This window comes from Musca vetustissima, unplaced genomic scaffold (assembly GCF_032173495.1).
Source record: "Musca vetustissima isolate MV318-11 ecotype Yass unplaced genomic scaffold, APGP_CSIRO_Mvet_v1 utg7685, whole genome shotgun sequence".
Lineage (NCBI taxonomy): Eukaryota > Metazoa > Arthropoda > Insecta > Diptera > Muscidae > Musca > Musca vetustissima.
In genome coordinates this window covers 104,369-128,541 of record NW_026887687.1, presented here as the reverse complement: position 1 = coordinate 128,541, position 24,173 = coordinate 104,369, and the positions used below count along the sequence as shown (strand labels likewise).

The window sequence follows — 24,173 nt, the reverse complement described above, 5'->3', positions numbered from 1 at the left end:
TTGGCAGGTTAATTTCTTTGGAGAATGCCGAGTTGCCGTGTCCATAAATTGATAGTTGTTTTAGTTTTTTATGTGATTTTAAAATTTTCAAAATTAAACTAAATATTGAGCTGTAATCTAGAAATAATTATGTATGACTAACCGGTTATTTCTTGAATTAACTCGTTGTACTGCTAAGCAAGAAACAAATCAACAATATATTTGGTTTAAAGTAAATGTTCTTAACAATGCCTCGGCATGTCTTGGAAATGCATCATTGATCGTGTGCGAATGTGGCAGGCGGCGGACGCTTTTCGTGTGCTTCGGCTCTAAATCCAAACCAAATATCTTGAAACACGAAGAAAAACTATAAAACCGTTCGTCGGACAGGCATACAATTCAGTCTAATGTGCTTTCGAACGGTGTTAAGAGCCAGAACCGCAGCTCTTAATGTGTTAGTGCGCGCGTGTGTGTATGAGTGTCACGTACTTAAATAGAAGTCAGTGTTTGTGCTAAGATTTTCTTTAACGAATATTCGAATGAATATTTAAACTTAAAATAAACCGCAATTACAAAACATAAAACCATAAATTAAAGTGGAAACTAACTAAACAAAAAAAATATAGAAAAACACACAACAACAAATAGTTAATTAACATTGCAATTATCATTGTCACTTCTTACATAGACACACAGAAGAAAAAAATTAACTTAAATATTGTACAAAAATAAAGAAAAACAAATCAAAACATGACTGTTAACAATAATCAGGGTCGTCGCCCATCGGCGAATGATGATACGAACGGTTTCGTCAATGTTGCATTTACACACGACGAACGAGCGACAGAAAATGTGATTCGTCGTAAGAGTGGCAATTCGAATTCCTTGCAATTGGATAATGGCACATCGATGTCAACAAATACGGTTCCCGTGTCAAGTGGTAATGGTACTGCTCCTCCCATTGATTTCGACGATATTTTACCAATGATCGGTGAATTTGGTAAATATCAGAAAATTCTCTTCATCTGCATGATACCTTTTGCCTTCTTTGTGGCCTTTATATATTTTTCGCAAATATTTTTAACTTTAATACCGGAACAACATTGGTGCACTGTACCGGAATTGGAGGGTTTACCATTGGAAGAAAGGTAAATATAAAAAAAATCAATTACATAGTGTGTGTGTGTTTTATTCTAATTTAAATACACATTAAAAACAACAACGTTATAGATGTATGTGTGTGTGAGAAATAAAAAAATCCATTAGAATGCCTGATAATGCTTTAACACAAGAAAACAATTTAATTTTGACAACCATTATTGAAATCGAAAATAAAAAAATGAAAGGACCATTGAATAAGAACTTGAAACAATAGCTTGGCAAGTGAATGTGTTTTTAATTGATTGGACTGTAAGAAGGAAGGAAATGAATATTGAAATTAATGAAATATTGCAGTTCCTATATAAAAATAAATATATCTCAAATATTAAAAAGTATGTATATGATTGTTGAATTATTTGACATGGTTCCGTACTCAAAAAACTGATTGCGAATAATTGAAGATTTCTCCAAAACATAAACTAAGTAAAATATTATGGTATTAATACAATTTTTTTTTTAATTTTTATTATGTTTTATTAATAAAAAAAATATTATTGTGTTCATTTAGATTGATGAATTTTTTTTTTATTTTTGCTCTATTCCAATTAAATGGTAATTCAATTTACTTGTAATGTGATTTAATTTCATTATAGCAATTACTATGTACAATTCAATCAATCGTTTATTAGATCAATGTATGTTATTGGGTTGTTTTATAGCAACAATTAATGGAAAAAATACATTTTCAATATTATGACTGACACTACTAACTATAAATTGTATGAGCAGTCATAAAAAATACGAAAAATTATGAAAAACTTTAATTATATGTTTCAAAATTGTCTATACCAACACATATAACCTATGTCATGAACTTATATCAATAATTATACGTTTACTATCTATTATAATTATTATTGATTCGTGAAGATTCAACATGAAATATTCAATTAAACAAACAATTATTTGCAACTACATACATCATTTGTATATAATTCGTAATTCTAGAGAATATAAAATATTAGATTGGATGGCTCTATAATTTGTTTTTGTTAGTCCGGACCTCTAAAACTCATATTTTTTCAGGAACACAATAATCGTAGTAGATCCGTACTAAATTATATTATTCCACTAAAGTTTGAGTTGCCCTCGTACTTTTTCAGATGTTATCATATTACTTTAAAACATGTTTCATTTGTAGCTATCTTAACGAACAACAACATTGATGCAATAAAAATTACGATCACTTGTGCAGTAATATCGCATTTTTAAGATAAATTTAGAAATTTTCTTCACAAAGGGAAACTGCATCATATACTGATAAATTAAAATTGACATATATCGAATAAAAATAAAACTTATTTTAAGGTTATTGACATGTCATAAATTGTCATTAATAAACAACAATTGTTATTCCGCTCTCATTTTTATTACTTACTACCCTCTAATTTTAATTGCAACTTTGTAATGGGTGACATTATCGAAGATATTTTTATCGCAATATTTTAAAGATTCATTAAAAGCAGATTTAGTAGCTCCTTCATTCATCTAATGCACATGTCCTTGCTCAGGAGCATTTAATGAATGAAGGAGCGACTAACTCCTAGGACTACAATCTCGTACAAAGGAAACTACATTAAGCTATAATCTATGAATGGTTCAAACAGAACGTTTCAGAATTTAACTTTACACAAATGTTCCAGGTTTTCATCACTCATAATGTGACAAACTTATTTTCAGCAAATGTTGTAGATAGGCGCTATTTTTGACATTGCATCCATTTAGTGGTCACACCTTAATGGAGGGTATATTAAAACAGATTCCTAATCCTTTGTGGACCAATGTTGCCCACAGACACACATATGTCAAGACCTGATTATGGATTTAAATTTTTGGTCGGGTTATGCGCTTTTCAAAATAAATAAATGCAAAAATGTGTAGTGAACCATATTGCGTATACGAATTGTACGAAGTGTATCCTCAAATGTTTTTTTTTTTCATTCTTGTAAAAATTAAGTTTCAGTGCTTTTTTCGCCGATATTCCATTTGCTTTTTTTGATATTGCACTTTTATTTCTCGAAAAGAATGTACTGAATCCCCGGAACGCATGGATGTAGCGAAGTCAAATTTAGTGCATATTCTATTTATGATAGTTGCATTCAATCGGCGCACAGAAAATCGATCTATGATCGCGGAAATAAGCGGCGCACAAAGGGTAATTGGCTTATCTTTGGCAAGAACAATGGTTTGAGCCACTAAAAATGTTTATGAAATGTAAAATTGGTTTTAGAAAATGCTTTCTATTTATTTCCACGTTCTGCTGCACTTATAAAAAATGTAGGCCAAGGGTTTGTATATGTAAATCATAGCGCCCATGACATAATTAGACAAGGTAATAATACTTTTTCATAATTTTACTTTAACATTCAGCTTCTAAAATTTAAATCGGCGCAGTTCTCTGTCTCTATACCTATAGATGGGTTACAAATTAGATGGGACTACCTTCCATAATTATGCCATCTCAGTTCCCATAAAAATTCGAAAAAAAATAATAACTCATTTGACATGGGGGAAGCTTTTATTTATTAAATTATTTTCAGTTTCTCTCACGATTAAAAATACAAAAACTAGTCACACGTTTACACATACGTAGCCACTCATTATTAAATGAAAACGAAACCTAGACACATTAATATACTAACAAATAGGCACAATAAACTACCTGTTGTTAATTTTACAAATAAGAATTTTGTATTTTTAATGGCTATGTATGAGCACTTCTCTTCTATTGTTTTTTGTTGTATTTATGACGGTTTCTGCAGTGTTTTTAGTTTAACGTTATTTTTTCGAAAATGAATGTTTGTGTAATGGATGACCTTGATTAATGGCCAAAAGAAATACATACCCACAAATTGCTATTGTTTAAATCGTGGCTAGATTTTAATTTAATTTGGAGAAGAAGAACAAAAGATTTGTGATTATCCATGTTAACAATATTGTATTGTTTAAAATAAGATAATTGCCTTGTTATATGATACGATTAGAATTGCAGATGAATTATTACTGTTGTCAGTGTAACAAAGAACAGAAACACTGTTTGAAGTTACACTTGACCTTTTTTGTTATCTGTCAATAGAAATTTATTTTAAAAAAATGTTTATTTTTTTTTTTAAATAAATTTCTAAATTGTTCATTGTATTTATTAAAAGTATTTAGAATTCTCTTGGTTATAATACAATATCTCAATATTGTTGCTAATCTAAAAATGTTAACAACCTTGAATTAATTTTTCAATTATCTATTCATAACCTCCACCTATATTTTTTTGTGTCCCACCTAAGAACAATAATGGTATATATCTCTCATTCTTGTAAAATTCTACAACTTGTCCGTTATGCTTCATCTACAGATGGCGGCAAAGAACACGCGAATACCGAATGCCTGCAGTTTCTGCAGTGACACTTGAAATGTTTATAGGCGATTATAATTTATAGTTGCTTAATTAAGGCACAAGCAAACAAAAAAATGAAACAAAACTACATTAAATCAATGTTTTAGATTTAACCAGTATTAGCCGTGTAATAAGACATTTTCAAATGCCGTCAACAGTGGCAAGCAGTTATTGTCTGTAAATAGTTAGCCTCCATTGACAACAGCAAGACCTTGCCAAGAAATTTGTTTGACAGAGAACTTCAGACCGTAATGCGAATGTGTCGGCACACATAAATGTAGAAAAACAGAGTTTAGTAGAGATACTAGAAACCGATAATATTTTTAAACAGCAAAACAAGATTTTTAGTTATTTATTTATTGCAACAAAAAATTAAATATAATTTTCATTCATAGTAAGTAGTCAGAAATCATATGGAAAAAAGTAGATGCAATTTTGAAATTTGCTCTTCATTTAAAACATTAACAACACGATTTTAAAAGATTTTTAAACTCGAAAAACTTTTTAAGAGGTCTAAGTTAATCATTAAATCGTCTATGGGTAGAATATCATTTGAATGGTCTTCTTTAATTAAAAATCCCTCAGACAGGTTCGACATAGAATAATAAATCTTGTTCGATATTTATTTCCGTTTATAGGTAATCAAAATTGGAGTATTTTTAATATCTTAGGTAGAGATGCAAATGAGATGCAAATGATTTTACTGAATAAATTGACAGGCATAATATACATCTCAGCAGTGTGGTGTAGGATATAAAAACATCAAAGATCTTTATCACGTACATAATATTCCGAGAGATCTCGTATAGACAGAAATCCGCCTGAAATCGTTACTTTGGAAACAATATCATTTGAGGGGAACTTTCATTGATGCTGTGTGTTTTTCTTCGGATAACAAATTAATCTTAAGTCTTTATAAAATACTCTTGTTCAAGATAAAACTCTTATTGCAAAACTATGTTTATCATTATAACAACTTGTTCAAAAACCTATTATCCGGGTTTAAAACAAAATAAATTTGTTTAACAAAACCACACAAAAAATAAATGTTTTAAACATTAATTTTACAACTCTAATTCTATCAAAGATTATTTATTGTCTTAACAAAACAAAAACGATGCTGGACGATGTGGACAGACATGAGGGTAAGGTGCAAAAATTTATAGATTATTGAATGAATGAATGAACAAGTTGAATGTAGATTGCTGGTGATTGTTTCAAAACGTTTCTACACACACATACATACCATGTACTGAAACTACAATAAAATAATATACATACAGAATGTTATAAAACAAAACTCTTTTATATCAAGGACATGTTATTGACCGAAGCTAATTAGTTTTGAGAAATCTAATCATTCAAATGTGAAGTTGTACATTATCTAAGCAATGAACAATATTTATACGTATGTATGTATATGTATCTAAAAATATATGTACACTTTGCATTGGGTGGCAAATTATAATTGAAATAATTATTCGAATAAAAAAACATTCTTGGTGTGTTTTAATAGAATTTTGAATTTATGGGAACTACAATGGCATTTCCTGTTCGTAAAGAACATGCAAACACATGTACTTATATGACATTATTAAGAAACTAATATGTAAATATGATTATTATTATGCATACAATTTTAATAAATATTTGAATAATTTTAATAAATATTATTTTTTTTTATATTTGTATTCCCACAGACTTGCTCTTTCTATACCCCGAATGGACAATGGCGATTATCATAATTGTTTAATGTTTAATGTCAACTATACGGATCTTGTGGCTCAGGGTATACGCAAAGCTGACCCCACATGGCCCACTGTGGCCTGTATGCATGGTTGGTCATATAATTTCACAGAAATTCCCTATACAACAGTGGCAACGGAAGAAAATTGGGTGTGTGAAGATGACACATTGCCCACGTATGCTCAGTCAATATTTTTCCTTGGTGCCATTGTAGGAGGTCTTCTGTTCGGTTGGATTGCTGATAAATTTGGACGAATTCCATCATTGATTGGCTGTAATCTGGTTGGATTTGCAGCAGGTGTAGCCACAGCCTTTATTTCGAATTTTTGGCAATTTGCCGTTATGCGTTTCTTTGTGGGATTTGCTTTTGACAATTGTTTTACCATGATGTATATATTGGGTAAGAATAATAATATTTTAAAATGTTATAGTTGATATGAATTTAACATTGATATTATTTTGAATTGCAATAAAAAATTTAGATTTAGATGTGTAAGTTTCATTCTCTTTTGCAGTAATACTGAGAAATATAAACAGACAACATCCAGTAAGATTTTGCATAGTAAATGCAGTAAGATTTTGCATAGTAAATTTCTTGAGAACAATTTTGTTATTTTTTTGTAAAACAGCTGGTTAAATATAAGAAAATTCTTACTGAGTAAATTTTCCTTGTAAAAATTTGCAAATACTCAGTAACACAACTGTCAAATCTGCTCTCTCAATTAACTCTCTTTTACTGGACTTTGGGTAAACGAACAACATTATGTAATCAATTGACAATTGTACAAATTATTGAGTAAACGAACGAACCTAATGTTGTTACCAAATATCGAGTGATTTTCATATGTTTGGAGTAAAATATAAAAATATAGAGTTACAGCTTGTTTTTGTAAAATTCCAAAAGAACCAATTCGAGTGACTTACGACCAAACCTTTATTTATGTTTATAAAGGTTTTCTGATTCAAAACAAAAATTAATGACATATTTTTCAAAACCAAGGAGTTTGGTTGTAAGTCACTCGAATTTGTTCGTTTGGAATTTTACAAAAACAGGCTGTTAATCTGCTTAAGAATATAAAAAGTAATCCCCTTACAGGCAAAACTTAAATAAACAAAAAGTTGGCATATTTTCATGTAGCAGTACTTATTCTGCATTTACGTTCTCTTTTAATAGTTATTTATTTCATATCCAAATTGCACAATCAAATCATCTAGTAATAAATTAGGAAACATTTATTTATTTTCTCCTTTCACAATTATTAACTTCATAGAGTCAGAGGGGAAATATTAATAATATAATATAAATATTGATAATCTAATACAAATATTAATAATATAATACAATTTAAAAATAATGTATTTGCATAATGTTAAAATCCCTTGAAATGTCAAAAACACTAAAACTACGTTCATATCAGTTCTTTGTTTTCAAATAATACTATTATTTTACTATCTTATATTATACAATTTCTTATAGTTTTGGAATATGTGGGACCCCGTTACCGCACCTTTGTTGCTAATATGTCCATAGCTATATTCTTTACAATGGCTGCGTGTATGTTACCCTGGATTGCCTACTATTTGGCAAATTGGAGAATTTTGGCTGTTGTTACTTCAGCGCCTCTCTTACTAGCTGTATTCACACCCTTGGTGGTACCCGAGTCAGCAAGGTTCGTATTTCATTTTATTGCAGTTAATTTCCAAATTGTTTAAATATTTTTTTATTTCCTTTCAGATGGCTGGTTTCCCAGGGCAAAGTGGACAAGGCTGTTTCCATTCTAAAGAAATTGGAAAAAGTTAATGGAAAACACATTTCCCCGGAGACATATCAAAATTTCACCGATAGTTGTTTGAAACTACGTCAAGAGGAGACCACAAATCAATCACATTCCATCATGGATTTATTTAGGACTCCACGTTTGAGACGTACTACCATTTTGCTGATTATCATTTGGATGGCCATTTCATTGGTGTTTGATGGTCATGTGCGTAATGTTGGCTCCCTAGGACTGGATATATTTTTCACATTTACCGTCGCCAGTTTTACTGAATTCCCAGCTGATACCTTACTAACTCTTACATTGGATCGCTTTGGCCGTCGATGGTTGGCATGCGGAAGTATGGTGTTGAGTGGTATTTTCAGTCTCCTGGCAACCATTGCACCAGTTGGTGTTTATTCTGCCAGTTTGGCCATTGTTGGACGTTTCTTTATAAATATATCCTATAATATTGGTCTACAATATGCTGCTGAAATCTTGCCCACTGTGGTAAGAGCTCAGGGAGTTGCATTTATACACATAATGGGCTATGTGGCATCGATAATTGCTCCATTCGTTGTCTACCTCACATATATTTCACCCATGCTGCCCCTGATAATATTGGGTATATTAGGCATTGTTGGCGGCCTTTTGTCACTACTGCTACCAGAAACCTTAGATCATGATCTACCTCAAACCTTGAGTGATGGTGAAGAATTTGGACGTGGCCAAAGTATATGGGATTTCCCTTGTTTGGCAAAGAAAATCGACGAATCAAATGATCTTGAAGTAAGAAGTCCACATTTTGTGCGTTCATCGCAAAGTGGCGCTTCACTGCGAGCTTCAACCGGAGGTGAATTGAGATCCAGTATATTACAGCGATCCGTAAGATCTCGTTATACATCAAAATTGTAAAGAGAGCCAAAAACAATTGTGAATAGGAATTAATTAATAACAACATTCCCCACATAACGAAGCAAGGTTATGGTTTACGATAGCCAATAAACATAAATACTAATTGAACCCACATTCAAACAAGCATGTGGAGTAACTTGAAACACCTGGCGACAATAGGAAGCTTTCGATGGACAGAAGTGAATAAAAATGCATTGTGGCGACTAATTGCATTTCTACAATAAATGTTAACACAAATCGCCACACGCATTGTCAGTAAGCTTTTAAGCGTTTTACTCGTCAACATTATTGATCTAATAGTTGTTGTAATAGCAAATAGAATAGAAAGTAAGCTTATATTATAATTATCATCATTAAGGGGCTAGAAATGTTATAATGACATTATGAGCTATATTCCTTTAATAATGACAAATATGAAATGCGAAACAGTGCATGGCATTATTATTGAAATTTAGTTTTAAGCTGGGAATTATAATAATCTCATGAATAATTATTAAACCAGAAGCGGCGGCATCAATAAATGCAATTCGATTTTATTAGATAGATATATCCCTTAAAGCATTTAAAAGTGGCATTTGTAGTACCACTGTATTTGCACTTTAATATAATTTTTATATTTTATATTTTGTCGATCTTTATTAATTGTACCTGTCCCATCTATCGTTTATATCGATTGATATAAATTCCATAGATGAATGGAATGACCATTGAGCTAAACACAATTACATCTCTGGTAAACTCTGTACAATTGTGATATTAGTATTATTTTATATATTTTATTACATTTAGTTGTAAGTATTGATACTCGAAATATATTAATTACTCGCAAAAACTAAAAATAAATGATATATTTTAAGAAAATAAACGAAATTATATTTCAAGTTTGGATACATATATTAGCGTTTTTATAAAATTATGTTTTGTTTGGCCCCAATAATTTGTAACACCATGAAATATTGGTCATAGACCCACATTTTTGCTAGCTGGGTCGATCCAGACATGTGTGTCCGTCCGCCTGTCCACTTATAATTTGTAAACATAGTACAGGCCACAGTAATGAACCAATCGTCACGAAATTTTGCATGTAAATCCGTTTTGGGTCAATGAATAATCACATTGCTTAATTTTAATGAGATGAAATGGATCAACAACTTAATTTTTGTCGCTCTAGAGGCCACAATAAACTTTTCACGGAGAATGGGATCTGATCAAGGTACAAGTACGGATCTTTTCATGATAATCGAGCTATTTTTAATTTATATGGCTTATATATTTACTTCTGAAGACCATAGACCGGAGAAGATGGCATTATATCCAAGAAGAGTGCTTGAGTTATACTTAAATTTGTACAGAACCTTTTCTGATCGCTTTGAAATTGTACTAGTTCCTGTTATGATCATGGACGACGCCTTGGGGCCACAAATGGTGCGAGGGGAAGGGGATCTAGCCAACTAACTACAATGGTTGTTTTGATAATGATCGGTCAATATTTAGGGGGTCAAATGTTTTCCAACACCTGCATGTCTGAAATTTGGGACATTATTTTTTCATACGTAGTCCCCATATAAAAATTTCAACCGATTTAAGGAATTTGGAATGCCCACAACGGGGTGGATTTTTTTACGCATGTACATATTTCAGATAATTTTTTTATCTACGTTGATACATTTTTATTCAAATTATCATAATGATTTTCATATACACTGGATATTTCTTATGATTCTTATGAAATTGAAATTTTTTGAAACTGCCTATGTAAATAAAATATAGCATGAATAAATATACGACTGAAAAACAAATTTTAAATTAAAAAAACAAATCACCCACTCACATTTCGACAAACTAGTGCCGAACTGAATCTATTCCGCTACAGTTTAAAATGTATTCGGCCGACATTATTCAAATGTTTATTTAAAATTAAAACATCTTTCTTATCTTAAACAATATTTTTTTTGTATATGCTGGGATTTGCGTGTGATGACAATCGAAAACGATCTACAAATAAGTTGGAAATGTGTGAAGGACCTCCTATATCGATGATTATATCATTTGGAATTATCCTGTTCTCTCAATCATAAAATTCTACAAGGATGAATAGCAATACAATAGAAACCAAATAAATCGGCTATGTTTTTATGAAAAGAATTTATTAAAATTAAGGCTTTATGTGATTTTTTAAAATTATGTAATATTCCAAAGAATATTTAATAAAAATGAAATAGACGAATTTACAAAAAAATATATTGTTTGTTTTTTTTTACGGATTCAAAAATGGTAAGTATACATGCCCCTAGGTGTGCGACACATATATATGTGATGACATCATAATTTTTCTTTCACCTGGTTTTGTGCATTTTTGACAAATTTCACAAAAATACCAGGCGCCCAGAATAAAATAGAAAGTGGCCCGCCAAAAAAAAAATAGAAAAATTTGCATCTGGCAACACCGTACTAATAAATTACAAAATTTATAGTATACTTTTAGGCGCTCGGTTTTTTTGTGTAGGGTGTTGCCAAACCAAATTTTTATTTTTCAGCGGGCAACTTGCTATTCTGGGCGCCTGGTATTTTTGTAATTTTTTAACAAAAATGCACACAACATTTTCGATTTTCTTTAATTCATTGAGAGATAGACCCTCTATGCGTGCGACATATATCTATGTGATGACGTCACAATTTTTCTTTCACCTGGTTTTGTGAATTTTTGGGCAAATTTCACAAAAATACCAGGCGCCCAGAATAAAATAGAAAGTAGCCCGCCAAAAGAAATTAGAAAAGAATTACATCTGGCAACACCGTACTAAAAAATTGCCTAATGTATAGCATACTTTTAGGCGCTCGAATTTTTTTCGTGGTAGAATGTTGCCAAACCAAATTTTTTCAAATATTTTAGCTGACAACTTGCTATTTTACTTGCTATTCTGGGCGCCTGGTATTTTTGTACATTTCGATTTTTTTTAATTCGTTGTATGAACAGCTAATATGGCTAATATGGAGAACCTCACTTACATGTTTTAATATGTCCATAAATAAATAAAAAACATTTTTCGTATTTGTTTTAAAAATTGTTTATTTGTTCATTTTTTATTTCTTTTATTTACAATGAATTAAGTACATAAAGGAAAAACGAACTACATGCTATATTTACTTATTGGTATTTTTAATACAATAATAATTTTCAGGAAAAAATTATGAATTAATTCAGACATAAAGTTGGAGTGGCTATTTTCTTTTGGAAATTGCTCAAACATACCAGGCATTCAGAACATTTAGTAAAAAAAGTTGGTAATTGGCAAACTGCGGGCTTTCAGCTCCATAACCAGAATTGAAATTAGGAGCAAAATGTTGGAACTCATATCAGGAAATATATTTAAAAAATCCAACATAACTGCTTTTGTAGTCCTTGAGGAAATAGGATTTCTATAAGAATCCACTTTGACTGTTATTTATGTGATTTATGCTCCAGTAACCTTTAAAGAAAGGTTCCTAAAAAAGTGACTGCTCCCATTTTCCTAAAAATATATTAGAAAAAAACATTTGTTAAGCATGATTTTAATTGGAATAAATATTATTGTGGTTTGCTATAAGAATCGTAGAAACATATGGTGTAGGGTATCATATAGTCCAACTTTCTTCCTTTTCTTATGGTGTTTGCTTCAAAAAATTAAAATAGACAAATATTTTGAAAAAAATAGGGATTTAAAAAATGCTTTTCAAGGATGCCATATGGCCAACAATTGTTGTGGATTTATATAAAAATATTTTTTAGGATCTACACATAGGGATTGGTTTCTTTAATATTTTTTTCCAGTTACCACATATAGCCGCAATTTAAAAAAACATTATTTCAAGGTAGACATGATTGTTAAAAAACGTAATATTTTTAGGAATCACGTGAATTTTTCAAAAATATTTTTTAGAAAGCTTAAAATTTTCAAGAACCTCAAATAGGCGAGGACTTTTAAAAATATTTTTTCAAGGACCAAACACAGGGGTGGATTGTATTCCCTAAATATTAAGCGATCATCACCGGCTGCTGTCTTTGCTCATTCCAATTAATAACTGTATATGGTAGAATAATATTTTAGACAGTTTTGAATATATAGAAATCATTTTAAGTCATTATTTCCACAGAAGTTCTTTATAGATTGACTTTCTTCTATAGAAACAACAAATAATTTTGTACAGAATGCATTATGAGACCTATTGTCTATTGCGGATCTTTATATATATATATATATATATATTTAGGATAGGATATCTAAAGGACTTCTAACGGTATAATATATTTAATATTTTTTTAAATATTATATAGAATAATCTCAAATCATATTACCCCCATTGTTGGTCTACGGTCTACGTCATGAATAAGCTTTAACACTCTTAACGCTCAGTCTTACCAAATTACTAGCTGGTCTCTCCAAATATAGATATGAGAATACTAAAGTAAAGCTTGAATTGAACATCGTGATTGAAAAAAAAAAATAAACAAAACAACTATCAGTGAGCGTTCCAAACACACTGTTGACGATATTCCAACACTCACTTAGTATTACTCACCGTATGGACGGAATGTTTAATTTGAGAAAGCCCTTGAAAAGCTTGTATAGATTTACACACACGACTGCATCTAATAATTGGTTTGCGGATGCTTGGCGAGTTTTTGTTTTCTGTTGGTCTCTGGTTCATTCAGTCAACGTTTACCCTGCTCGGTATAACATATTACGACAAAGAAAAAAAAGAACTACAACTTCAGTTAAAGCAAAAGCCAGTGAGTGAGCGAGCGAGCGGATGGTGTTTTGTCATACAAATCAAAACACATCTTGGTATCGTTGGTACGTTTCGGAAGTTCAATTCGATTCTATTCCGTGTTATATTTGTGTATGAATCAATTGTTTCAAAAAGTGCCAAATATGAAAGTTTTTATTCAAACGCGTTTGTTTGTATTGGCCTGTTTTTTCCTGTTACATGCAAATGGCCAATTACAAGCACTACAGGTTGGTTGTTTGGTCTAGTGTGAAGCCATAAGTTAACATTCATAAATATTCCATTGTGTTTTTTGTTATTAATTATTGCTGTGTGACATTTGGCTTATTTGTTTATTTTATGCTTAGGTTTTTCCCGATGATAACGCTCATTTCAATAAAACCTTGGCAAATATTTTACAACCGCGAGTTGTGGGCTCAACCGGTCATACAAATGTTCGCAAATTCATAGTGAGGTAAATATAATCTTGGAAAAATATGTGAATAAATACCAATTTATTTGGCATATGGTGAATTGTGGGAAACCTGTTGTCCAGTGTTAACAGTTCCCATTGATTTTGTGTTTCGTTGGAAATATATTTTAATATTCTAAGAAAAATGTATAACTCATACGCGTATTTAACATATTTTTAAATGCGTTGACAATTTAAAATCGAACAATTTAAGAACAAAGAACGAAAAATCAGGACGTATTAAGAATGCTTCCTTAACACGATATGAATATAAAATATCTTTTGAAAATAATTATTATACTGCACATCTTGATTACCAAGTAGATAGTGGTATTGCAACCAATACCAATATTAAGACCACTCCTTATTATAAAAATTCCCGTAAAAATATTTATGGCAATTGGGTTTTAAGAATAAAAATATTTTGAAACAGAAATACAATTTAATAAACCGGGATATTATATTACATATTCAATGATTTCATTCGCAAAGGAAGCGTAGAACATCTTTCCCACGATATACTAAAAATGTCTGTAAATCTTAACAAACTTTTACTCCCTGAATATTTACAAATAATTTATAGATATTTTATTCACTAATCCTTATGTTATATTAATTTACTACTGAAAACAGAAAATTATTTATATATGGGATGTATCTCTATTTTTATAATGATCTGAACTTATATTTCTAGTGAATTAAATTCTCTTGGATTTACAACCGAAATTGATTCATTCTCACAAAAAGTACCAATATTTGGTAATGTTACATTCTCGAATATTGTGGGTGTTATCAATCCAAAAGCTAATGACTTTTTGGCATTGGCATGTCATTATGATAGCAAATATTTTCCAAATGATCCCAATTTTGTCGGAGCCACAGACTCAGCGGTACCATGTGCAATGATGCTTAACACTGCCAAGACATTGCAGCCATATTTGCAAAAGGATTTTAAAAATCGTCAAGATTTGGGTTTAATGGTATGATTAATATTCGTGATGAATGATTTCTTGAGTAAGATTTTGTTCTATAATTCATTTTCTTTAAGCTTATCTTTTTTGATGGTGAAGAAGCATTCCGCGAATGGACCAATGACGACTCAGTCTATGGTTCAAAACATTTGGCAAAGAAGTATTCCAATACGAAGTTAAAAAGCAATATTAGGCATATTGATCGAATTGTAAGTGAATTTATATTTACATACATACATATGTATATTCATCCCATCATATTTATAATGTCCTATCTTCATTTGCAGGAAGTTTTGGTGCTTTTAGATTTACTTGGTGCTCCTAATCCCAAATTCTATAGCTTTTACGGTAACACAGATGGTCTACACCGTAGTCTTTCTGACATTGAAAGACAATTGGCTAAGCAGAAAATGTTGGAAGGCAATAACTTGATGTTTATGAATAGACCAGCTCAAGGATTTGTTGATGATGATCACCGACCATTTTTACAAGAAAGTAAGCGTACAATTGGGAATATGTAACTTGCAATGATTAACGCATATTTCATATATTTTCAGATGTTCCAATTTTGCATATCATTCCAAATCCATTCCCAAAGGTTTGGCATACACCCAATGACAATGTCGCTAATCTTCACTGGCCAACAATGCACAATTTCAATAAAATATTCCGTACATTTGTCTATGAATATTTGCAACGGCATAGGGAGAGAATTAATTTGAGATATTTCTGAATATGAAATCATTTCCGAACAAAACTTTTGGGTTTAATTCCAATAATATACAAAAATATAAATATATATTGGAAATAATAATATGAATTGAAATTTTCATAAGTATTTATTTTGTTGGAATACTATAGATTTATTAAATAAAAATCCTATAGAAGATTACAGGGGATATGTTCATAATATTACTCTACCACTAATCTACTGCCTCGTCATAAGGGCTCTTTTATTTGCATAGAAGACTCCAACGAAGAAGAATATTCATTGTGGGTTTCTTATATTCAGAAGATTGAAAAGGAACTTTTTAATAAATAAAATAAAAATTGAATGTACAAATAATTTTGTATGTTTTTTATTTGTTAGATTGGGAATTATACAATATTTTTCATAATAATCGTAAAAATATCTCTTTTTCATTTTTATTAATTAAAACTAAGGTATATGCAGAAAAAAAATTATATTTTTTCTTAGCTTAGAAGTGTGTTTATATTTGTAAAGCTGACGATGGGGTTTATCTTCTCTTGCGACCAATGGCAGGCTTTTTGCCGGGCGCTCTTTGGCCTCTACCACCTTTAGGTTTCTTGCCCACAGCTTTGCGACTACCCTTACCCTTTTTACCCTTCTTTCCTTTGCCCTGATCAGGATTTTCTTCGCGTCTGCAATAAAAGTTAATAAATCATGAACTGTTTTTCGTTTGCACTCCTGCATTTTATACTTACTCTAGTCTCTCATCATGTTTCTGTAAGGAAATTGCCTTTTCAATATCAATTTTAGGTTTCTTATTCAAAACACTCTTAATGAGATCCAAATTAGCTTCTTTTTCTGGTGTATCAGTGACATGGGAAGCCTTGCGTTTGGATCCAGGGATGAGTTCCTTTACACCGATACCACGGGCCTCCTTTTCTTTAGGCAGTTTATTTTGGAATTTACCAACAGAGGCTGTTGAAGATTTAGCCACAGTCACTGCTGTCAACAACTGAGTGGAAGTGGCAGCTTCTGCTCCCAAATAACCACTGCGTGGTACTTCCTCTTTTCTGGCTCTTACAATATTCTTCATACGTTGAATTTCATTCTTTGCCACCTTCTCATTGCGCAAATCAATCTTTTTCTGGAACATATCTTCCATGGGGTCTACATTTTGTGGAACTTCCAAAACCCAATCCTTTTGTTTTTCGGCATCTGCACGTCTGTAGCCATATGTAGGAACCCATTTCTGTTAAAGTGTAATACGGATTAGTAAATAAATTGAACATGATTTTGAATTTGTAAACTTACATCCAATGTTTCATCGTACACCTTCTTCTCCTTATTCTTTTTGGTAATACCCTTTTCTTTGGCGAATTTCTCCCATTTAGTCATGGGTTTGGGTCCAGGTATCTTACGCAGGCGAGGTAGTGTCGTTACTGGATCTGGCAATTTGGCAACAATGCATTCATCAACGCGTTCTGTTGGCAATTCCCAAATACTGTTTATTAAAAGTTGAGTATTGTCACGGGTTAAATTCAACAAATAGTTTTCTCTGTTCTCCCTAAAATACCACAAAGTTTAGAAATATGTTCCCTTTTATCAGAAAGCAGTTTTTCAATACATACTTCATTTCATGTTCATCCAAATCATTGGGATCTGTGATCAACATTGTACCCACATCCAGTTCACATTCCAAATGTTTTTCTACGGTAATGGGTTTATATTTTTCCAACTCCCTCTGTTGTTTCTCTAAAACTTCCTTGACAATATCCATTTTGATGGATATTTTATGTTAATTTGTTTCAAAAAGGGAGTATATAAGGACAAAATCCACGAAATCCAATAAATGTTGATGTTTTGATTGCACGTGTTGGTCGCGTAGTTTGAAGCCGCTCACCACATACAACGCCGGCGATTCCATATGTTTATTAAACGAAAACAGAGTTGCGTGTTTTGTCTATTTAGCGCTGTAAAAAAGTGCAGTTAAAAATGCCCTTTTTAATTAAAGGTTTATACAAGACATTTTTAAGTTGAAAAATTATAATTAGTTTTATTATTATATTATATGAACACCACTTGATCTAAAAGCGCATTTACATAAAATAAAAAAATCAAAAAATTTTTTTAAACGACGCATAAAAACACAATATTATGCTACGCAATTATTAAATAAATATGCTATTAAATTACTAAAAATTGCGACTGTTCCCATTACATTCGTGGTAATTATTTGCCTTTTTGTAAACTACCGAACGAAAACAAAGAGGGGTCGGTCTACGAGCGAAACGACCTGAGTCTTACTCCGCCAACGTCTGTCAGCTCAGCCCGTTGTAAAAGCAATAGGACTGCTACAACAACAACAGATTCTGGTTCTTTTGAGTAAAAAGAAGCAGAAATGTTCTGTTCACGTATTGCAAAAATTTACTATTTTTTACAAAGATAAAAATGTTTGTTAATATCGACAAGAATAGTAAAAACTAGTAGATTCTTGCAGTGCGAGAACAGACCAGACGTTTTATTTTAACACAGATCTAAAAAATAAGTATATAATTCATCCCGATAATAACAACTGATGTAGCAGCTAGGGTATTTTGTCAAATCTGTTCAAAATCGATTTTCTACGTTCTAAACGTAAAAGGCGCTGGATGTGCCTTATTATGAAGTATTTGCTTAAACAAATTATTATTGTTTTATAATAAATTGTATATTTAGTTTACATAAATGGATCCTGAATCCTTATTTATAGGCCTTGGTAATCAATTTAGCGATTACCTGTCAAAGTGCGTAATTTGTACTTGAATTTGATGTGCAATGTTACCAACCATGTGAAATATATTATGAAAAAATTTGACAGATGGTCGAGACAGATGGTTTTTATACTTTTCATATTTATACATGGTAGTCTCATGCAGTCATATGTTTCCAATTTTTTTATATAAATTTACTTTTGACAAAAATTAGCTTAAATGAAAATGTCTACCTTTGAAATGTACGCACACCCATGGTATAATCATGGTACAATAATTACAAGGTAGGGCAGCTTGAGGTGAATAACAAAAAAGCAACTATGCACGTGTGGCCTCTTTTGCCAAAAATAAAATAAATATACGCAACAAGTGTTTGTGTTTATTTGACATTTTTTCTACACAAAACTAAAAACGCGAAAAATTAATGAAGGGATATGATTTCTTCCCAAAGTCCAGTAGGGAATACCATAAAATGTTTGTTTCATCAATAACAAAAGTAATAGGGCACAGCTACCAACTGATTACAATTTTTTCTCAAGGTGGCTTGTTCCATCAAATCAAAATACATATTTTGTGTATGTGTGCGTATTGTTTTGAATACAATGGATGTGCCTTAAAAATAAATTTAAATATATTCAAGTTTAATTGAAATGAAAATAAAGTTTTTAACACGTTCGTCTGGAAGTAATTTCATGGTTATGGATGAAACAAACATTTTATGGTATTCCCTACTGGATTTTGGGAAGAAAACATAACCTTTCTTTCATTTTTCGCGTTTTTAGTTTTGTGTTGAAAAAATGTCAAATAAACACAAACACTTGTTGTGTATATTTATTTTATTTTTGGCAGAAGAGGCCACACGTGCATAGTTGTTTTTTTTTTTTTTTTGTTAATATTTTGAAGTTCCCTACATCTAAACCCCATTATTATATGTAGCACCCATATTTATATCTTGATAACAATTTGCACCCTTAGAAAATATACATTTTTAATTTGTTGAAAATATGTCAATCGACATACATAACATTTTAAATAATTTATTTTTTATTTTATATGAAAATTTGATATTATATTTGAATGAACATCTTAAAAAGGTTTGCCATTATCCATTTCTCAAATGAGACTACCTTGAATAATTATGCCATGGTTTTGATAGATCATCTTATTATTGCATCATGGAAAGTATAAGCAGAATAGATCCATTGGGTCATTATTCGTGCTATTTGTCAATGTCAATTCCATAGCGTGGATTATATTTGACAATGCTCTTTTATCGAAAATGCAATAACCAGAATGAAACAATAGCATCAATGCCCAAAATTGATGTACTTTGCACTTCGAAATAATGCGATATAAAAAATGTCTAACACGATCATTGTGCGGAGCCCTTAATGCTTTTAAAGATAGACTAATAATTGCAATAAGCAAGATTATTTTGCAATATATATATAAAGTAATCATGAAAGAAAGCGGTGACAACTATGTAGTATATAAAATTTTGAATTTGCAAAGCGCATTCATTCCAATTATGCACTTAATTTATAAAAGTTAAGAGCAATTGATATCAAAGTATAATCAAATTCATCTACAAATAATAAATACAACCCTGTAGCATCACATTCTGAACACTTCCCAAAATGTTTTGAAGTTTCTTTCAACTGCAACCAACTTCATTCAATAGCTATATTGCTTCCGCCATGATGTTTCCTTTTTCTTTTCTGTCATCGCAGTGCCCGACAAAAGGTGAGAATTTTATTTACTCCAGTGAATTTGTTGAGTTAACACGTGTAAAATTTTGTCGATACCAACGAAATTCAATCAACACACACTTAGTATTTATATAAGACTTAAATACTGAAGCATGCTGCTGCAAAACAACGTTAAATATCATGGTAAATATTACGAAAAAAATTCTACACGTGCTAACTTCAATGAAAATTCTTTAAGGAAAAGTTATTAAATTTCTCCATGATGAATTGAAAGGCAGAAGAGTTCTTGAAGACTATATTCATCACCCAAGACTGACATGGAAATTTAATAAACTTGTCAATTTGCTTTACAAATGTTATTTACGGGGCAGTGAACTAATGTTTCGATTTTCTTTTATTTTTCCAGACTTGAGATGGCCACTTCGTCGCACCTTAACTGGTTGATCGTCCGCAACAACAATGCCTTTTTGTTGAAGAAGCGTGATATCAAGAAACCATTCAGCACTGTAAGTATTTCATATTTTTGAATCTTAATCCGAAGGCAGATGCTGACAATTTTCTTGAACGAATATAGAGCTTTGATTACTTTCATGAACATTTTCGGTGTCTAGCTTTGGTGATATGGGAAATGTTGCTATTGTTTGTCAATGATGCTTTTTTGAATTCACAATGATAGTTGATTTACCACGTGATAATAATCCTTCTCAAACCTGAGCACAGATGCAACATTTCCAATATATTCCATGTACTAATGCTAAAGTTTAGTTGATATATTAAATTGGTTTCTTTTTAAATATTGTAGGAGCCCAACAACTTGACCAATGTCAGTTCTTACCGCTACAGTGGCATCGTGCACAAGAAGACCCTCGGTGTTGTACCAGCCGCCGACAAAAAGGGCTTCACCGTCGTCATGAAGAAGGGCAAATACGCCCAACGTCCCGCCAAGAGCACTGTCAAAGTGACCATGAAGGCTGGTCCCAGAAGGTCTTTGAAGAAGTTGAGAAATCTTTTGACCGACAACAAATACCGCAAGGACTTGACTCAAGTAAGTTTATGAACAAAATGTTATTTTACAAATTTAATCAGTCATGATGATTTACTACATTTACCAACCAAGATCGCTGAAGAGTTTTGATTAAATCTTTCTAACTGACAGACTCCAAAACGATCAATGGTATTGGTGTTGCTTTGTAAAACAAATGTACTAATTGAATTTTTTCTGTTCAATTTTAGGCTGCTTTGCGTCGTGCCTCCGCTGTGATGCGCTCCCAAAAGGCTCCTGAAGTCAAGAAAGCCAAGAAACCAGAATAAATGTTAGGCTTTTAAAGAACCTTTTTTAAAATATAGACAACCTAAAATCCAACAACAAATTTCATGATTTTGTGTATTTATTTAATGCATGTGGGGTTAATTTAATTTGGTATAATCTGTATGTGCATTGGGATATTCATACAATGGATCAGGGGAGGTAGTCTAATCGTACTTGAGCATTACAATACGATGTCTTCATGTGCTTGTGCGGATGTAAACGACCATCATGTAAAAGTCATTTACAATCAGTCAATCCGATCATGAGTATCCGTAAAGAATTCAATCCCCTACAAGGAAAAAAAGTTTTTTACTCAAATTTTCGATTTCTAAAGCTTTTTATTGAACAAAATCAAAAAAGAAATTGGTTTTTCGGTATATATTTTTTATAAAAATCGGATATGTTTGCGCTGAGTTATTTGCATTGGAATTCAACGATGTTCCGAAATATACATGCTGTTCTGGACAAAAATCGGTCTTATAGAAATGGAAAGAACATATTTGCTTCATACAGCAACTGTGTACGTATGTAAAGTTAAATTACGTTATATTTGTGCATAAAAACAATCACAACATATCAAATTAAAAATCGGACTATAATTTTCACTACAAACCAGCAGAAATGAAAGAAAGAAAATTTGCCGTTTTTTAAAAATCCATTTTTATGTGGTTTTTCATTTTCAGGCAATAGGTGCCCAGCACCAAACAGTAACTATATTTCGGAAGATCGTTCGATTCAAATGCAAATAACTCAGCGACTACTTAGCCGATCGTCATAAATTTTGCACAAATGATTCGAGGGGAATCTAAAGTGTTATTCCATATTGACAATACATATATAAACATGTATACATATATAAAAATTTTACACGAAATTTTGCATAGCGTATTGAATTCATATAATGTTCTGTTCTCGATTGGCCATGTTTTTAAATTCTCATAATTATTGCTAATTATGGTATATACACTCCTCCGTCTGTCTGTGTGACTCTGACTGACTAGTGTACGAATACCTTTCGAAGGGAGTAACCGATTTCATCCAAACTTTGCACATCATAATATTCTTGTCCAAATTTAGTCCATGTTTGAAAAGTGAGGACGGAAAATCCAATTTGATACAAACTTTTATGTTTATCTCTCCTTCCATTATGGTACCTCCCCCACAAAGGGTCAGCATTTTACAAACCTGTAAATATAATCTAATGGGTTACAGATATAATTCATTGTTAGCACATGGTAATATTTTGCCAAACCTACTTTAAATCCGAAGACAGAGTGTATAGTACAACCTCTTCTAGAAACTCTCCATAGATGGTCAACTCCTTTTGAATGATATATTTTTCGATGTGCCACATTATATTATCATTAATTTTGTAAAGTTGTGTGTACTATCAAAGCATAACAACGAAAACTGTAGATGTCAGTCGTTGATGGTTTGAGTATAAACTAATGAGTTACTTGCCGACGTAACGTTTTCAAGTCATGCATATGCACCACGTTCCCATTAGTTTTCAGCCAAATCCCATAGATGTCGATATGTTCACATTGTATAGCGATTATGAATTCTATCTATCTTCTTTTAGTTGAGGATTTATTCGTTGCACCAACCATCAAAGTAACGAACCCTGCATTACAATTGTGAATAACAATCAATAGATGGCGGCACCGTTAACTGTTATATTGTTATAAAACTGTTATCAAAGACATAAAAGTATAAAGATAGGACAATTGATACGTAAGCAATTTCCAACAGATGGCTTTTCCTCTGTTGTTACGATATCATAACAACAGAGAGAACAATATTAAACGTTTTTAATGCTATATCTTAAGCTTATAAAATGAAAATACATATTTTGAGTGCAGGCCTCTAATTTTATTTACATTTTATTCACACATTTTCGCGTATTGGCGTTTTTATTCTTAACATGCCTCTGTTAACCTTGATTCCCCCTGGATATTTTTTCATAAACTATTTTGCCAAAATGCATTTTGTCGAGTCTTTACGGTTTCTATGTCTTTGCTGTTATACTATTAATTTTCATCAAAATTTTTTCCAAAATTAATGATTTTTGATTATTTTTTTGATTTTGTTGATTGATTTCCGCGAAAATTGGATGGAAAAACAAAAAACAATGTTTTTTGTTCACGGATAAAAAAATTTTCCGCGAAATTTTATTATGGAATTTTTGGGAAAAGCTAACTTAGCCAGACCTTCAGAGTGTAATAAAAAATTATTCTCTCACTTGAGGAATGACTGAAACAGAAAAAAACATATTCTTGATTTTTTTCATTTTTGAAATTATTATGTTCGTCCTTCCTTGTTAAGCTAAATTTTTTGTTGATGCCCCTGGGAAATTCAGAGTTGTTACGATATCATAACAACAGAGCGAACAATATTAAACGTTTTAATCTCTTTATAGCAAAATAAAAATATATATTTTATGTGCGGATCTCTGATTTTATTTACATTTTAAACAAACATTTTCGGGTATTAGCGTTTTTATTCTTAACATGCCCCTGGATATTTCTTCATAAACTATTTTGTCAAAATGCATAAAGACTCGACAAACAGACAAA

General features: G+C 31.4%; 4 protein-coding genes and 1 non-coding gene across 5 annotated transcripts; 4 read left to right on the top strand and 1 right to left on the bottom strand.

Annotated features, from left to right (window-relative positions):
• Nucleotides 1-719: 719 nt before the first annotated feature.
• On the top strand, nt 720-8,949 carry LOC133335379 (solute carrier family 22 member 13-like). The gene is made up of 4 exons (XM_061543658.1): nt 720-1,127; nt 6,232-6,677; nt 7,755-7,947; nt 8,013-8,949. Exons 1-4 carry the CDS (start codon nt 730-732, stop codon nt 8,947-8,949), a joined length of 1,974 nt encoding a protein of 657 aa, XP_061399642.1. The 5' UTR covers nt 720-729.
• Nucleotides 8,950-13,862: 4,913 nt separating this feature from the next.
• LOC133335348 (glutaminyl-peptide cyclotransferase) lies at nt 13,863-15,871 on the top strand. Its single transcript, XM_061543631.1, has 6 exons — nt 13,863-13,946; nt 14,064-14,170; nt 14,862-15,147; nt 15,216-15,347; nt 15,426-15,633; nt 15,696-15,871. The coding sequence occupies exons 1-6, from the start codon at nt 13,863-13,865 to the stop codon at nt 15,869-15,871; spliced, it is 993 nt and encodes a 330-aa protein (XP_061399615.1).
• Nucleotides 15,872-16,358: 487 nt separating this feature from the next.
• On the bottom strand, nt 16,359-17,635 carry LOC133335381 (ribosome biogenesis regulatory protein homolog). Its single transcript, XM_061543660.1, has 4 exons — nt 17,458-17,635; nt 17,141-17,393; nt 16,585-17,078; nt 16,359-16,521 (listed from the first exon to the last, which is right to left on the bottom strand). Exons 1-4 carry the CDS (start codon nt 17,604-17,606, stop codon nt 16,377-16,379), a joined length of 1,041 nt encoding a protein of 346 aa, XP_061399644.1. The 5' UTR covers nt 17,607-17,635; the 3' UTR covers nt 16,359-16,376.
• A 2,546-nt stretch (nt 17,636-20,181) lies between these two features.
• On the top strand, nt 20,182-21,658 carry LOC133335380 (large ribosomal subunit protein eL28). The gene is made up of 4 exons (XM_061543659.1): nt 20,182-20,322; nt 20,695-20,794; nt 21,091-21,333; nt 21,522-21,658. Exons 2-4 carry the CDS (start codon nt 20,702-20,704, stop codon nt 21,597-21,599), a joined length of 414 nt encoding a protein of 137 aa, XP_061399643.1. The 5' UTR covers nt 20,182-20,322; nt 20,695-20,701; the 3' UTR covers nt 21,600-21,658.
• On the top strand, nt 20,538-20,613 carry LOC133335391 (small nucleolar RNA CD11). Its single transcript, XR_009754523.1, has one exon. It is a non-coding gene; the product is annotated as a small nucleolar RNA CD11 (small nucleolar RNA).
• Nucleotides 21,659-24,173: the final 2,515 nt, after the last annotated feature.

What these genes read in the sequence shown, in the direction of transcription:
- LOC133335379 (XM_061543658.1), top strand. Translation starts at nt 730, where the DNA reads ATGACTGTTAACAATAATCAGGGTCGTCGCCCATCGGCGAATGATGAT. An exon ending in GGTTTACCATTGGAAGAAAG is followed by an intron (nt 1,128 to 6,231) that starts GTAAATATAAAA and finishes GTATTCCCACAG; the next exon opens with ACTTGCTCTTTCTATACCCC. An exon ending in TACCATGATGTATATATTGG is followed by an intron (nt 6,678 to 7,754) that starts GTAAGAATAATA and finishes AATTTCTTATAG; the next exon opens with TTTTGGAATATGTGGGACCC.
- LOC133335348 (XM_061543631.1), top strand. Translation starts at nt 13,863, where the DNA reads ATGAAAGTTTTTATTCAAACGCGTTTGTTTGTATTGGCCTGTTTTTTC. An exon ending in GCCAATTACAAGCACTACAG is followed by an intron (nt 13,947 to 14,063) that starts GTTGGTTGTTTG and finishes TTTTATGCTTAG; the next exon opens with GTTTTTCCCGATGATAACGC. An exon ending in TTAGGCATATTGATCGAATT is followed by an intron (nt 15,348 to 15,425) that starts GTAAGTGAATTT and finishes CTTCATTTGCAG; the next exon opens with GAAGTTTTGGTGCTTTTAGA.
- LOC133335381 (XM_061543660.1), bottom strand. Translation starts at nt 17,606, where the DNA reads ATGGATATTGTCAAGGAAGTTTTAGAGAAACAACAGAGGGAGTTGGAA. An exon ending in TGTACGATGAAACATTGGAT is followed by an intron (nt 17,079 to 17,140) that starts GTAAGTTTACAA and finishes ACACTTTAACAG; the next exon opens with AAATGGGTTCCTACATATGG. An exon ending in AAACATGATGAGAGACTAGA is followed by an intron (nt 16,522 to 16,584) that starts GTAAGTATAAAA and finishes CTTTTATTGCAG; the next exon opens with ACGCGAAGAAAATCCTGATC.
- LOC133335380 (XM_061543659.1), top strand. Translation starts at nt 20,702, where the DNA reads ATGGCCACTTCGTCGCACCTTAACTGGTTGATCGTCCGCAACAACAAT. An exon ending in TCAAGAAACCATTCAGCACT is followed by an intron (nt 20,795 to 21,090) that starts GTAAGTATTTCA and finishes TAAATATTGTAG; the next exon opens with GAGCCCAACAACTTGACCAA. An exon ending in ACCGCAAGGACTTGACTCAA is followed by an intron (nt 21,334 to 21,521) that starts GTAAGTTTATGA and finishes GTTCAATTTTAG; the next exon opens with GCTGCTTTGCGTCGTGCCTC.